Source organism: Equus przewalskii, chromosome 16 (assembly GCF_037783145.1).
Source record: "Equus przewalskii isolate Varuska chromosome 16, EquPr2, whole genome shotgun sequence".
NCBI classification, from domain to species: domain Eukaryota; kingdom Metazoa; phylum Chordata; class Mammalia; order Perissodactyla; family Equidae; genus Equus; species Equus przewalskii.
The window spans coordinates 1,404,179-1,420,990 of NC_091846.1; the positions used below are offsets into that span (position 1 = coordinate 1,404,179).

A 16,812-nucleotide genomic window follows, 5' to 3' on the forward strand; every position below is an offset into this window, starting at 1 on the left:
AAAAAAATAGCAAAAGGAAGCGATTGGTTTTAAATCTTAGAGGATGGGGAGGTGAGTGAAGCTGAGATATTTTCTATTCCTATAATATTTAAAGAGCAGAAACAGTAAATTACCTTATGGTCTGGTAATAACCTTGGGAACATAGAAGGTTTCCAGGATGTTTACTGGTCATAATTTCCCCTAGACACAGTACAGTTCCTCTGTGAAAGTTAATTTATTTGTAAATGCCACCTTTAGTGATCATTTATTTTTGAATTATGCATGATATCTCATTATCATCAGTAAATAGCTTATGAACACAATGTTGTTGAGGTACTTTGAACCCAGGTGAGGCCAAGAATTTGAACATTTTAGACAAAGATGATAATATTAGATAGTGTAGGTTAAGCGCTTAATAATCAATACTTAAGGGTTGCTGTAGTAATTCAGTTGAGGGAATAACTTTTGAGAACGGGAATGGTCAGGAAAGATTTTGTGAGAGCGGTCTAAGTGAGAGGAGAGAAGGGTGACATTCCAGACACGGGGATGCCAGAGGAGAGTCAGGGAAATGACAGTGTTTATGATCTGATCAGACAATTATGAATAGACAAATTTAGTTGAAACAGAGGCATTTTGTTGAGGAGTGGTTACAAATAAGATGAGATCACATCCGTTAGAATGACTCTAATCAAAAGATAATAACAGGTATTGAAGAAGATGTAGAAAATTTGGAAACCTCGTACATTGGGGATATAAAATGGTACAACCACTTTGGAAAATACTTAGGCAGTTTCTTAAAAAGTTAAATACAAATTTGCCATACGCCCAGCAATTCCATTCCTAGATATATTCCCAAGAGAAATGAAAACAAGGGATTGTTTGCATATGTTCATAGCAGCATTATTCATAATAGCCAAAAAATGGAAACAATCAAATGTCCATCAAGTAGGCAACGGATAAATAAATGTGGTGTATTCATACTATGGAGCATTATTTGGCTATATAAAACGAATGAAGTACTGACACATGCTACAGTATGGAGGAACCTTCAAAAGATTATGCTAATTAAAAGAAGCCAGACACTTGGAGCTGGCCTGTTGGTGTAGTGGTTAAATTCACGTGCTCTGCTTCAGTGGCCTGGGGTTCGCAGGTTCAGATCCTGGGTGTGGACCTATACACTGCTCATCAAGCCATGCTGTGGCAGTGTCTCATATACTAAATAGAGGAAGGTTGGCACGGATGTTAGCTCAGGGATGATCCTCCTCAAGCAAAAAGAGGAAGATTGGCAACAGATGTTAGCTCAGGGCTAGTCTTCCTCACCGAATAAAAAGAAGCCAGCACAAAATATCACATATTATGTGACTCCATTATATGCAATGTCTAGGAAAGGCAAATCCAGGAAGTCAGAAAGTAGATTAGCAGTTGCCTAGGGCTGGACATGAGAATGGGGAGTGACTGCTAATCGGCACAGGTTTTCTTTCTAGGGTGATGGAAATGACTTAGAGTAAGAATGTAGTTATAGTCCCACAACTGTGTAAATACAGCAGTAATCACTGAATCATATACTTAGAACAAGTGAATTTCATGATATGTAAATTAAACCTCAGTAAAGCTTTAATAAAACAAAACAAAAGAATAAAGTGGGAAAGAAAAGGAGGAAACTATTTGTGGAATGTCTTGACTACCAATTAAAGAGTCCAGACTTTTAAAGCTAATCTGTGTTTATTTTTCTTTAGAATTAAAATCCTGCAGAACATTGGAGTTACATTTATTAAAACTGGTCAGTATTCAGATGCTATTAATTCATTTGAGCACATAATGAGTATGGCACCAAATCTGAAGGCAGGCTTCAACCTAATTCTTAGTTACTTTGCTGTTGGAGATCAAGAAAAAATGAAGAAGGCATTCCAAAAATTGATTGCTGTTCCATTAGAAATTGATGAAGATGATAAATATATTTCACCAAATGTGAGTATGAAGAAGACTGTTATGTAGCCAGATCTTAGTTATCCATGCTTTTTTGTTTCCAGAAATGAAAAGTTGGAATGGATGACTTCTTAGGTTTCTCCCAGCCCTATGTTAATATGTTTTAATTAATTAATGCATTTTATAATTTTCATTTGTTATTAAATTAGGTTGAGAATGGGACTCTATTGAAATAGAGCTAGGGATTATGGTTAAAACAGACAATTTTAGTAAAAAAAAAAAGGGGGGGAAGAATGTTATGAAAAATAAGGTTGCATGTCATTCTTTAAGAGTAATATCTTGACCAAGTAATCCTAAAGCCTTTTTTGACTATTTCTTCAGTCGTTGCTGAGCAGAGGGAACTAAAATATACTAAATATATCAAGAATGGAAAGAAGTAATTCCTTATCTTTATTCGTAGAGTGGAGCATAATACAAAAGTCATACTTTCAAAGACCTGAGGAAATATGTTATGTTAAGTGAGAAAACACAGATATACACCCATTCATGAACAAAACTAGAAGAAAATACACCAAAATTGAAACAGTAGTTTTTGGGCAATGGGATTATTTTTTTTAATGCTTTTAAAATATTTTCCATATTTTTACACATACATTATTGGTATACTACTATATTATTTTATTTTAAGTCAAACCCTATGAAATTGCCTGTATTTATACATCAAAATGGTGTAACAATGTCAGTTTCCTAAGATAAACTTCATAGATTTTTTTCACAGATTATAAGGGTGTTGCAGCATAGTGGCTGACTCCATCACTCAGTACTGACTCTCCTTGTGCCTCAGTTCCTTTATATATAAAATAGGACTAATTATAATAACCTGCCTTATAGAGTTGTGAGGATTAAATGAGGTAATGCATGTGAAATACTTAAAACAGTACCTGGAATATAGTAAGTGCTGGGTAGATGTTAACTATTATATATTACTTTCATGCTGAGAAAAAAATTATATATATTGTGAAAAAAATCATCTGTGGGAGTAGAGATATGGCTCATACTAGGTAATTGGTGATCATTAAAGCATTTATATTTGAGTTTAGAATGTGTAACGTCACACAGCTTCTGTGTACTTGATCATATTCTTTCCGGCCTGACCTTTTACCAGCTGCTTAGAATTTATGTTAGTTCAGCGGAGAAATAAGAAAAAAGATCTACTTTGTGTAAGGAAAAATAATTTAGAAAGACGAATTTACCCTACATTTTATACAGCTAATTAGTGGTGAGGTTGACTAGAAATCCAAGTTCTTGGTGTTTACTTCTGAATTATTCATTTTTCTTTACAATTTTATTTTCCCAGGATGATCCACATACTAACTTAGTGATTGAAGCTATAAAAAATGATCATTTAAGGCAAATGGAACGTGAAAGGTAATATTTTGGGCACTTAATAATTAGAACTTAGTAATGTAGGTTTCATTTTTATAAAAGAGTTAAATGTGCATTTTGATGATTTCTTTCAAAACTTACTAGATTCACCGTATGTCTTGAATAGTGCTGTTGTTTCACCATTTCTATACTTCACTGGGTTCTCTTTCCTCTTTCAAATAACCTCAGTTCTCATGCTGATCCCAATGATTCTTACTCAGTTACTCTTACTATTTCTTTATAATTAACTTTCCCTCTTCATTTGGTGCAATATTGGAATTTTGTTTTGTATTACCTTTATTTTAAAAATTATATCTTTATGTATTTTTGTCCAGCCTCTCAATTAAATTTCAACTCCCAAAGACAAAATTCTTTCTATTTATTTCATTTCTTCCTTCCTCTGATATGGTACCTAGTCTCTGGCAAGTATAGTTTGAAAGTTCTAATGTTTATTGAATATGCAACAAGTATAATAGTATATCACATGATAGAGGACCTTTAATTTTTTTTTAATTGTGATAAAATACACAGAATGTAAAATTTACCATCTTAACCATGGTGCATAATTCTTTATGGTTTGGTAGTGTTAAGTGCTTTCACATTGGTTGTAACCAGTCCCCAGAACTCTTTTCATCCCTTCAAACTACAACTCTGTACCCATTGAACAACAGCTCTCTAGCCCCCTGCCCCCAGCCCCTGGCAACCACCCTTCTACTTTTGTCACTGTGAATTTGACCATTCTAGTTACCTTATATAAGTGAAGTCATAGTACTTTGTCTGTGCCTGGCTTATTGCATTTAGCATAATGTCCTTCAGGATCGTCCATGTTGTAGCATGTGACAGGATTTGCTTCCTTTTTAAGGCTGAATAGTATTCTATTATATGTTTGGAGGGCCCTTAATCTTTAGGAATTAGTCTAACATTAAAAATAAAACAAGATACTTGTAATTCTTGGAGGATGGAGTAGACGTACTTTTCCCTGTTTTTCCCAAAAAAATATGCAATTATTATATAATGTAATATATAAATGTATAAATAAAAACCCTGGAAATTATATATAAAACAAATATAAGAAGAAAGATGGAGAGAAGAGGGTAGCAGCGAGGAACCTCCGGACCTGAGGAACCACATAGCACTGAGTTCCCCTCACGTTTCCCAGAGTTGCAGCTGAAGAAGCTGGCAGTCAGAAAATGCTGATGAGTACATTTAAGAAAAAAAAACGAAAAACCCAAAAAGCCTGCTTTCTTTAGCCAAAGGACAAGGAAAGGGGTAGGCTAGCAAGACAGGAAAGTTTTAGACAAAAACCACAGAGAAAAACTGTATCCCCACCCCTGCTTATGCCAGCAAAAGCCAAGCGGGAGCCTAGACACCCTCTACCCCAAAAGATCAAGTAGGGAGCAAGGACTTTAATCTCCAAGGCCTTTAATGAGTCCCCCACTCTGTGGTGTCAGCAGATAGCACCTGGGAAGCCTGGAATTTCACCCTACCCAGCAGTAATGAGCTACTCCTGCCCCCCTTTCCTGGGGTGGTGTCAGAGGAGACCAGCGGAGAGTCAGGATATTTATCATCACTCAGCAGTAACAAGGCCACCCCACTGTGGTGTCAGTAGGGACCATGGTGGAAGTAGGAACTCTTACTCCACCCAGTAGGAACAAGGACTCCCTCCCACTTTGGGTGGCAGAGGAGTCCATGTGGAGAACCTGGACTTCTTTTATCTGGCAGTGATGAGGTGGTGTCTCTTTTTTCCCTGCTGGAGTGGTGTCAGAAAGCCAGCTAAAACAAAGATTTAAATAAAATTCAGAGTCTATAATGCAAAAATGTCCAAGTTTCGGTCAAGATTCACTCATCATACCAAGAACCAGGAAGATCTCAAAATGAGTGAAAAAAGCTAATCAAGAGATGCCAACATTGAGACGACAGAGATGTTAGAATTATCTGACAAATTTTAAAGCAACTGTGATAAAAATGCTTCAACAAGCAATTATGAATAAGCTTAAAATGAAAAATAAAAACCATCAGAAAAGAAATAGCATCTCAGCAAAGAAATAGAAGCTATAAGGAAGAACCAAGTGGAAAGTTTAGAACTGAAAAATATAATAACTGAAATAAAAGCTGAGGGGATGGGATCAACAGGAAAATGAAGGGGAGAGGGGAAAGATTCAGTGAACTGGAAGATAGAAAATGGAAATTACCCAATCTGAACAACAGAGAGAAAATAGACTAAAAAACAAGAGTGAACAGAGCCTCAGGGACCTCTGGGACTATAACAAAAAAATCTAACATTTGTGTCATCACTGTCTGGGAAGGAGAGGAGAAAGAGATTGGGCTAAAGAGATAATGGCTGATAACTTCCCAAATTTGGCAGGAAAAATAAACCTACAGTACAAGAAATGGAACAAACCCCAAAGAGGATAAACCCAAGCAAGATATATCATGATTAAATTTCTGAAAATTAAAGACAAATAAGAAGTCTTGAAAGGAGGCAGCAAAAAACAACACGTAAGGGAAAAGCAATTAGAATGACAGTTGAAAAGTCTTAAATCAGTAACCTAAGCTTCTAGCTCAAAAACCTAGAGAAAGGAGCAGTCAATCCAAAGGAAGAAGAAGGAAAGAAATAATAAAAGAACAGACATCATTGACATTGAAACGAAGGAAACAATAGAGAACATCAATGAAACACAGAGCTGATTCTTTGACTAGATCAATAAAATTGACAAACTTCTAACAAAACTGACAAAAAAGAGAGAAGACACAAATTACCAATATCAGGAACAAATGGGCTATCACTACAGACCCTGCAGACATCAAAAGGATCATGACTACAACAACCCTATACACATAAATTTGGCAACTTAGACAAAATGGACCACTTTCTTGAAAAAAAAACTACCACAGCTCACCTAATATGAAATAGATCATTTGAATAGCACGATAAGTATTAAAGAAATTGAATTTATAATTTAAAAACTCCCAAAAGAGAAATCTCCAGGCCCATATGGTTTTACTAGAGAATTCTAGGAAATGTTTGAAGAATTAACATCAGTTGTACACTATATTTTCTTCCAGAAAATAGTTCCTTTTATGAAGCTAGTATTACCCTGATACCAAAATATGACAAAGACAATAAAAAAAAAAAAAGGGAAAATGTTGACCAATATCTTAGGAATATAGATGCAGAAATTCTTAAGAAAATACTAGCACACCAAAAATAACTAACAAAATATTAAGAGAATTATGCACTGTGACCAAGTGGGATTTATCCTAGGAATGCAAGGTTTGTTTGCCATCTAAAAATCAATTAATATAGTACAGGATGTCAATAGAATGAAGGACAAAAACCACATGATCATCTCAGTATAAATAAAAAATTTTTTGGACAAAATCCAGTATGCTTTCATGATAAAAACAAAACACTTCAAGCTAGGAGTAGATGGGAAGTTTCTCAATCTGATAAAGATATCTATGAAAAACGTGCAATCTGACTCATACTTAATGGTGAAAGACTGAATGCTGTCCCCCCAAGTTCAGGAGGAAGGATTTCAAACTCTCACCAATTTTGTTCAGCACTGTGCTGGAGATTCCAGCTACGGAAATTAGGCAAGAAAAGGAGGGAAGAGACATCCAGGTTGGAAAGGAAGAAGTAAAACTATTTCTGTTTACAGATCGCATGCTGTTATCTCTAGAATATCCTTCCTAAAATTTTAGAATCCACTAGAAAATGATTATAGGCAATAATGGAGTTCAGCAAGTTTGCAGAGTAAAAGATCAGTATACAAGAACCAATAGTATACTATAGAAATGTATTATACAGTATCAATGAACTATCCAAAAATGAAATTAACAATTGCATTTATAATAGCATAAAAAATAAATTATTAGAAATAAGTTTCACAAATGAAATGTAAAACTTATACCCTGAACACTGTAAGACATTGAAAGAAATGCTGAATAAGTGGGAAGACATCACATGTTTATGGATAGGCTCTTAATATTAAGATGACAGTGCTCCTCAAATGACTTTATAGATTCAGTGTAATCCCTATCAAAATCCAAGCACTGTTTTCACAGAAAGTAACAAGTTGATCCTAAAGTTCATACGGAAGTATAAGGGATCCAAAATAGCCAAAACAATGTTGAAGAAGAGCAAAGTTGGAGGACTCAAACCACAAAGCTACATCAATCAAGACAGTGTGGTTAGTCCTTTATGCTAGTAGCATGAAGATAGAAGTATAAATCGTTGGGATGGAATTGAGAGTCCAGAAATAAACCTGTAAATTTATAGTCAGGAAAGGTGTCAGGACAATTCAGTGGGGAAAAGATAGTCTTTTCAACAAATCGTGCTGGGACAACTGGATATTCTTATGCAAAAGAATGAAGTTGGACCTCTCTCTGATACGATACACAAAAATTATTTCAAAGTGGATCATAGACCTAATGTAAGAGCTAGAACTATAGAATTCTTAGGGAAAAGCATAGAAGTAAATATTATTGATCTTGTGTTAGGCAATGGCTTTTTAGATATGACACCAAAAGCATATCAAGGGAACTGGCCCCATGGCCGAGTGGTTGAATTCACATGCTCTCCTGTGGCAGCCCAGGATCCTGGGCACAGACATGGCACTGCTCATCATACCATGCTGAGGCGGCATGCCACATGCCACAAGTAGAAGGACCCACAACTAAAAATACACAACTATGTACCGGGGGGCTTTGGGGAGAAGAAAGAAAAAAAACACATCAAAAGAAAACAGTGAGTAGATTGAACTTCATCAAAATTAAAAACTTTTGTTCTTCAAAGGGCACCATCAAGAAAGTGAAAAGATAATCCACTAAATGGGAAAAAATATTTGCAAACCATGTATCCAAGAAGGGACTTATTTCTACAATATGTAAAGAACTCTTCCAACTCAATAATAAAAAGGCCAGTAACTCAATTAAAAATGTATAAAGGATCTGTATAGACATTTCTTCAAAATAGATATGCAAATGCCCAATAAGCATACGAAAAGATGCTTAACTTCTGTAGTACTCATTAGGGAGATGCAACTCAAAACTGCAGTGAGATACAACTTCACACCCACTGGTATAACCATTATCAAAAAGATAGATAGTAATAAGTGTTGGTAAAGACATGGAGAAATCTATATCTTATATGCTGATGGTGGGAATGTAAAATGGTACAGCCACTTTGGAAAACAGTCTGAAAGTTTCTCAAAAGATTAAACATAGACTTACTGTATGACCCAGCAATTTCTTGCCTTGGTATATACCCAAAAGAAATTAGACCATGTGTCCACACAATAACTTACACATGAATGTTGATAGCAGCATTATTCATAATATCTTAAAAATAGAAACAACCTAAATGTCCACAACTGAAGAATGAATAAATAATGTATAGTCTGTCTGTACAGTGGAATATTATTTAGCCATGAAAAGGAATGAAGTACTGATATATCCTACAATACACATGACCCTTGAAAACATTTGATAAGTGAAAGAAACCAGTCACAAAAAACACATATTCTGTGATTCCATTTATATGGAAGGTGCAGATTAGGCAAATCTATAGCAACATGTAGTGATTCAGTTTTACTATTTACCGTACAGTATTTCTTTAATGGCCGTCTTCACGCTTTCCTTTCATGTCCACAGACAGTGCAGGTTGTGTAACTTCTGCTGCAGAGCCTTGTGTCTCTCCAGTATTTATTTCTTACTTCAGTTTGTCAGTATGTATCATAGAACAAAAAACAAAAAGAGGGGCTGGCTCCGTGGCCAAGTGGTTAAGTTCTCGCACTCTGCTTCAGTGGCCCAGGATTTCGCTGGTTCGAATCCTGGGGGCAGACATGGCACCGCTCATCAAGCCATGCTGAGGCAGCATCCCACATGCCACAACTGGAAGGACCCATAACTAAAAATACACAACTATGTACCGGGGGGGTGGTTTGGGGACAAAAAGGAAAAATAAAATCTTTTAAAAAAACAAAAAGAAATGAGCTGTTGGGGCTGACCCAGTGGCGCAGCCGTTAAGTGTGCATGTTCTGCTTCAGCGGCCCGGGGTTCGCTGGTTCAGATCCCAGGTGCGGATATGGCACCACTTGGCAAGCCATGCTGTGCTAGGCGTCCCACATATAAAGTAAAGGAAACGGGCATGGATAGTAGCTCAGGGCCAGTCTTCCTCAGCAAAAAGAGGAAGATTGGCAGCAGATGTTAGCTCAGGGCTAGTCTTCCTAAAAAAAAAAAGAAATGAGCTGTTAACCCAGAAGGCAGTCGTGGCTTTCTAATCCCTTTTCCTAGTCATGATTTTCAACCTGACTTGTAAATGGATTTCTAGTGTAGCTGCTCACCACTTGGTTTATTAACTTTAATAGATAATGTTTATGCTTAAATTTTAAGGAAAAATCCATACTCTTTTTATACTGTGTTTCTAAATAAGTTTTGTTTGTTTGTTTGATACAGGAAAGCCATGGCAGAAAAATACATCATGACAGCTGCAAAACTCATTGCTCCTGTAATTGAAACATCTTTTGCTGTGGGTTATGATTGGTAAGAGAGAAATTCAGTATATCTGGATGGATATGGTGTTTTCTTTTCAAAATTTATACTTTTATTGATTTGAAATTTTATTAGAGGGGCTGGCCCAGTGGTGTAGCAGTTAAGTTCACATGCTCTGCTTCGGTGGCCTGGGGTTTTCCAGTTCAGATCCTGGGCATGAACCTACACACCGCTTATCAAGTTGTGCTGTGGTGGCGTCCCACATGTAAAATAGAGGGAGATGGGCACAGATGTTAGCTCAGGGCTAATGTTCCTCAAAAAAAAAATGTTATTAGAAAAGTGAATAAATCATTATGAATATTAATTTCTACTTATCAAGCAAATATTATATGGTAAGATTAATGTAGGCCATTCTAAAAGTTCTAGTGTATTTTTCTTATTGTTCATGTCATTTCATAAATCAAGTACAAAGACAAGTGTGCTACCATTTGATATGAGGATACATAATTGCTTCCATTGTATAAATTCCAACTTGTGGCCTCTTTCATTTTGCTTAATTTTTTCTCATTTTCTCCTTTTTCTGCCTTAAGTTTGTCAGTAGTGCTAAATTTCCTGTCCTGAGAAGTAGCTCCCACACCTATGGAGGCTCTCGTCTCCTGATGTCATGTGTTTCCTAGAAAGGAGTGAAGAGTTATATTAAACTTGGAAAAATCTTAGACCATTTGTTGAATGATTAATTGAATTTGTTTCTTCCTTCCACCCAGTATGGGAATCCCCTATCTAGCATCCCATTTAGTTAGGTGGCTATTTAATCTCTGCTTGGATTCCTCTGGTGTTCAAATCATATGTTTTATTTCTCAACATCTTTAAGGGTTAGAAAATTCTTCTTTGACCTGAATCCAAATTTGCCCCTTGTGGAACTCTTCTGTGATCCTTCAAGCAAACATAGAGTGAGTCTATGATCTCTTCTATATGGTACCTTAGAATTTTTAAAATCTAAGATACATGTACGTGGTTAGAAAATCAAGTAAGTACAGAAAAAGAGTTACAGTCCTAGTTTTCTCTTTTTTTATTAATGAGATATAATTGACATACAGCATTATGTTAGTTTCAGTTATATAACATAAAGATTTGATATACATATATATTGTGAAATGATCACCACAATAAGTCTAGTTAACGTCCATCACCATACATAGTTGCAAATTTTTTTTTCTTGTGATGAGAACTTTTAAGATCTACTCTCTAAGCAACTTTCAGATATACAGTACACTATTATTAACTGCAGGCGCCATGCTGTGCATTACATCCCCAGGACTTACTTATTTTATAACTGGAAGTTGTATCTTTTCACCCCCTTCACCCATATTGCCCACCCTCCCGCCATTGGCAGCCACCAGCCTGTTCTCTGTATCTGTGAGCTCAGGGTTTCTTTGTTTTTGTTTTTTTGTTTTCTAGTTTTCTAATTACTTTTCATGTTTCTTCTTGGTAGAAGTAACTTATGCTATCTTTACCATATCCTTAATATCTTTCAAATTCTTACCCATTCTTATTCCTTAGAATCCGTTGTCTCCCTGGTTTAATTTGTCCTGGAGGCATCATATTTGGTTCATGATGTATTGTTTTTACTGGTATTTCTAGTTGCCTATCTTTTTTTTGCATGCTTTGCTTCTGTTGTAGACTTAGGTTTTTGTTGGAGTTCTCCCTCCCAGAATCTCTCCCTGCTCCAGTTTCTGTAAGCTGGTTACTGTCTTGACCTGGTGTTAAATGTTGTTTGGGGCTTACCTTCATTTCTTTCCCAGTTTAGATCCTCTTGTTGTTTGACACTTTATTTTTTCCTTTATTTCATCCTGATTTAACTTCCTAAGATCTTTCTGTGCATGTCTGTAAATATCTAATTATCATTCTTGATTGATCATTTATTTGATCAGGTATAAAATTCTAAGTTGTAACTTATTTTCTCTTAGAACTTTAAAAGCATTCCTTCGTTGTTAACTAGGATTGTTGCTGATTAAAAGTCTAATGCTAGTCTCACCCTTGTTATTTGTCAGTGACCTGCATTTTCTTTCTGATAATTTTTATAATTTTCTCTGTTGGTTTGTTATTCTGAGATTTTATAGTGATGTGTTTCTTTTTTTCTATGTTCCTCCTAAGTGCTCAATAGGCCCCTCAATTTGTAGTCTTATGTTTCCTTTCAATTTGGGAAAATATTATTATATTATTTTTTGATAATTTACCTTCTTATCTAGTTATAAATATCTATCAGTAAGATTTTGGACTGTCTTATCACTTATCTTTCTATTATATTTTCCATCTCTAGTTTTGCTTTGCTTTCTAGCAGACTTTGTTGACTTTCTCATGCAACTTTTCCATTTAATTATTTTATTTTTACATTTTTATTTCCAAGAGCACTTTGATCTTCTCTGGTTGTTCCTTTATCACTGTTGAGGATAAGGAGAAGTGCAGGCTTTGCTGCACACAGAGATGGAACAGTCAGTGATTCCATGACAGACCTGTAATCACCCTGATTTCAGCCCACTTCTCAACTCAGCCCTTCACACTTGCCATCTCTGAATCCGCAGTCTCACCTTGATTCAGTGCGGAAGTAAACTCCCTCCTCTGTTGTAGCATTCTTTGTCCCTGCTTTCGAATCCAGCACTCTTTTCATTCTTCCAGAAATTAGTTTGCTCATTGAGGAGGGAATGGGAGAGACATGTATATGTGTGCTACTGTTTTGAATCAGAAGTTTTGCCAGTTATTGCTGCTGATAGTGATGTAAGGGCTTTCTTCAAAGTTTTTTGTCTTTTTAGAAACTAGTTTCTTCACCCATTTCAGATATGATGTGTTTTTCTGGAATAACTGGTTTTCTACCTCACTGGTTGCATGCCTAGTTTATGAATGATTCCCTTAAAATCTGTCCCTGTATCTGTACAAATTACTCCACTTGTGTTTTGACCAATGCATAGTACAACAGAATCATTATATCCTTTTTTCTGGATACCAAACTGGTTGTAACCAAAGATCTCCTTGATAAATGAACTCTGTTCATCTTTAATTATGTTGAATAGTATGTATTATTTGTTTTATTATTACTAAATCTAATCTGAATTCTCTTAATGTTTACTAGTGCTTACATATTTATTTATTTATTTTGCTAAAGAAGATTTGCCCTGAGCTAATATCTGTTGGCAGTCTTCCCTATTTTATATGTGGGTTGCTGCCACAGCATGGCTGACAAGTGGTATAGGTCCACACCCAGGATCCAAACCTGTGAACCTCAGCTGCCGAAGCAGAGTGTGCCGAACCCAACCAGTATGCCACAGGGCCGGCCCTTAATTTTTAAATATTTTAAGCTTTTTAAAAATGTGATTATAGTTGTGTCTTTACAACCTAGCAGTTGGAATGTAAGGGAAATTTTGAGCATTTATCAAAATGCCAACCACTTTGACATTTTCCACTAAATTATTGTTTTAACTTGCCAAAACTAATTGCTTTTGTCATGTTAGACTCAAGATCAGGATAGAGTAGATGATTCTACTCGTGTATCATTTTACTTTTACCTAAGTATATGTTTTTACTTGAATATATTTCTATTGTAAAATGATAGCCTTGTATTGAAAAAATGATAGATTTGCTTAGGAAATGTTGACAAACAGCCACTACGAAATATGAAAATGAACATATTAGCATTTATTTAAAAAGTTAGATTTCAGTAGATTTTTTGTATGGATGCTGATATAATGAAAGAAGGAATCTAAGTAGAAGACCATCCTTTTACTGGGGTTCCATATTTACCCTCACATATTGTTTTATCCCAGCTCAACATTTTTTCCTCTTTATTTATTTTTTCCAGGTTTATTGAGATATTATTGATATATAATATATGTCAGTTTAAGGTGTACAAGTTGATGATTTGATATCATATATATTGTGAAATTATTACCACAATAAGGTTAGTTAACACCTCCATTCCGTCACATAATTACCCTTTTTTCTTTGTGGTAATTAGATTTAAGATTTCCTCTCTTCATTTTCAAGTAAATAATACAGTATTGTTAATTATAATCACCATGTTGTACATTAGATCCAAAATCTTACTCATCTTTTAGCTGGAAGTTTGTACTCTTTAGCCAACATCTCCTTATTTCCTTCACGTCCTAGCCCTTGGCAGTTGCCATTCTACTCTATTTCTAGTTTACATTCCACATCAGCGTGATAATATACAGTATTTGTCTCTCTCTGTCTGACTTATTTCACATAGCATAATGCCCTCAGGGTCTGTCTATATTTTTGCAAAAGGCAGGATTTTCTGTTTTATGGTTGAATAATATTCCATTGTGTGTGTGTATATATATATTTCACATTTTCTTTATCCATTCACCCATCAGTGGACACTTAGACTGTTCCTGTATCTTGGCTATTGTGAATAATACTGCAATGAATGTGGAGGTGGAAATATCTCTTTGAGTTAGTAATTTCATTTCCTACAGATATATACCCAGAAGTGGGATTGCTGGATCATATGGTAGTTTTCTTTTTAATTTTTTGAAGAACCTTCATACTGTTTTCCATAGTGGCTGCACCAATTTACATTCTCACCTGCAGTGCACATGGGTTCCCTTTTCTCCAACATTTATCTGGGGGTTTTTTGATAGTGGTCATTCTAACAGATATGAGGTGATATCTTATTGTGGTTTTGATTTGATCATCTCTGATGACTAGTGATGTTGAGTATTTTTTCATGTACCTGTTGGCCATTTTTATGTCTTCTTTGGAAAAATGTCTATTCAAGTCCTCTGCCCATTTTCTTTATCAGATTGTTTGTGGGTTTTTTGCTATTGAGTTGTATGAGTTCCTTATATATTTTGAATATGAAACCCTTATTAAATAACTGGCTTGCAGATATTTTCTCCCATTCCCTGTAGGTTGCCTTTTTATTTGGCTGATTGTGTTTTTTGCTGTGCAGAAGCGTTTTAGTTTGATATGGTACCACTTGTTTATTTTTGCTTTTGTTCCTTGCACTTTTGGCATCATATGCAAAAGATCCTTGCCAAGACCACTGTCAAAGAACTTTTTCCCTATATGTTCTTCTAAGAGTTTTACAGATTAGGGACTTAGGTTAAGTATTTAATCCATTTCATGTTAATTTTTGTGAGTGGTGTAAGGTAGAGGTCCAACTTCATTATTTTCCATGTGAATACCCTGTTTTCCCAATACTGTTTATTGAAGAGACTGAGTATTCTTGGCTTCCTTGTCAAATATTAGTTGACCCTTCATAAGTGAGTTCATTTCTGGCCTCTCAATTCTATTCCATTGGTCTTTATGTCTGCCTTTATGTCAGTACCATGCAGTTTTGATTACTATAGCTTTGTAATGAAGTTTGAAATTAGGAAAAGTGATGCTTCCAGCTTTGATCATCTTCTCAGGATTGATTTGGCTATGCGGGGTCTTATGTGGTTCCAAAGGAATTTTAAAATTCCAATAGGAATTTTCTCTATTTCTGTGGAAAATGTCATTGGAACTTTGAAAGAGATTGCCTTGAACCTATAGATGGCATTGGGTAGTGTGGACATTCTAACAGTATTCGTTCTTCTGATCCATGAACACAAGATATCTTTCCATTTATTTGTGTCTTCTTCAATTTCTTTCATCGGTGTCTTGTAATTTTCAGTGTACAGATCTTTTAGCTCCTGGGTTAAATTTATTTCTAAGTGTTTTATTATTTTTATTCTATTGTAAATGGGATTATTCTTTTAATTTCTTTTTCAGATAGTTCATTGTTAGTATATAGAAATGCATTGGTTTTTGTATGATGATTTTGTATCCTACAACTTTACTGAATTTGTTTATTGGTTCTAATAGTTTTTTGGTGGAGTCTTTAGATTTTTCTATCTATAAGATCATATCATCTGCAAACAGAGACAGTTTTACTTCTTCCTTTCTGATTTTGATGCCTTTTATTTTGTTTTCTTGCCTTATTGCTCTGGCTAGGATTTCTGGTACTATGTTGAATAGGAGTGGTGAGAGTGGGCATTCCTGTCTTGTTCCTTGTCTTAATAGGAAAACTTTCAAGTTTTCAACCTTATGAAGTTAGTTGGGAGTTTGTCATACATGGCCTTTATTATGTTGAGGTATGGTCCTTCTATACCCAGTTTCTTGAGAGTTTTTATTGTGAAAGGGCGTTGAATTTTGCGTCTCTTGAGATGATCATATGATTTTTATCTTCCATTCTATTAATGTGATGTGTCAGATTTATTGATTTGCTTACGTTGAACCATCCTTGCATCCCAGGTATAAATCCCATTTGATCATGGTGTGTGGTTCTTTTATTGTGCTGTTGAATTCACTTTGCTAGTATTTTGTTAAGAAGTTTTGCGTGTGTGTTCTACAGGGATATTGGCCTGTAGTTCCTTTTATTCTAGTGTCCTTATCTAGGTTTGGTGTTCAGGTAATGCTGGCTTCATAAAATGAGTTTGGGAGTGTTCCTTCTCCTTCACTTTTTTGGAAGAATTTGTGAAGGATTTGCTTAGAATTCACCAGCGAAACCATATGACACTGGGCTTTTCTTTGTTGGGAGGTATTTGATTTCTGATTCAATCTTTTTACTTGTTATCAGTCAGTTCAAATTTTATATTTCTTCACAATTCATTCTTGGTATGGTGTGTTTCTAGGAGTTTATCCATTTCTTTTAGGTTGTCCCATTTTTTGGCATATAATTGTTCAGATAGTCTCTTATAATCCTTTCTATTCTGTGATGTGGTGTCAATTGTAATGTCTCCTTTCTTTTCTTTTTTTTTTCAGTTGTATTGAGATATACTTGACATGTAGCAATGTATAAGTTTACAGTTTACAGCATTATGACTTGACATACATATATTGTGAAATGATTACTGCAATAAGTTTAGTTAACATGCATCACCTCATATAGTTAAAAAAAATTCTTTTCCTTGTGATGAGAATTTTTAGGATTTACTCTCTTAGCAACTT

General features: G+C 35.2%; 1 protein-coding gene across 6 annotated transcripts in view; it reads left to right on the top strand.

The window, feature by feature from the left end:
- Positions 1-16,812, top strand: part of IFT88 (intraflagellar transport 88) — a 135,562-nt gene that overhangs the window by 35,642 nt on the left and 83,108 nt on the right. For all 6 annotated transcript variants that reach the window (XM_070577828.1, XM_070577831.1, XM_070577833.1 and 3 more), the window contains 3 exons: positions 1,716-1,947; positions 3,263-3,333; positions 9,790-9,876. In XM_070577828.1, coding sequence (XP_070433929.1) covers positions 1,716-1,947; positions 3,263-3,333; positions 9,790-9,876 — 390 coding nt within the window. The remainder of the gene's footprint in view (positions 1-1,715; positions 1,948-3,262; positions 3,334-9,789; positions 9,877-16,812) is intronic.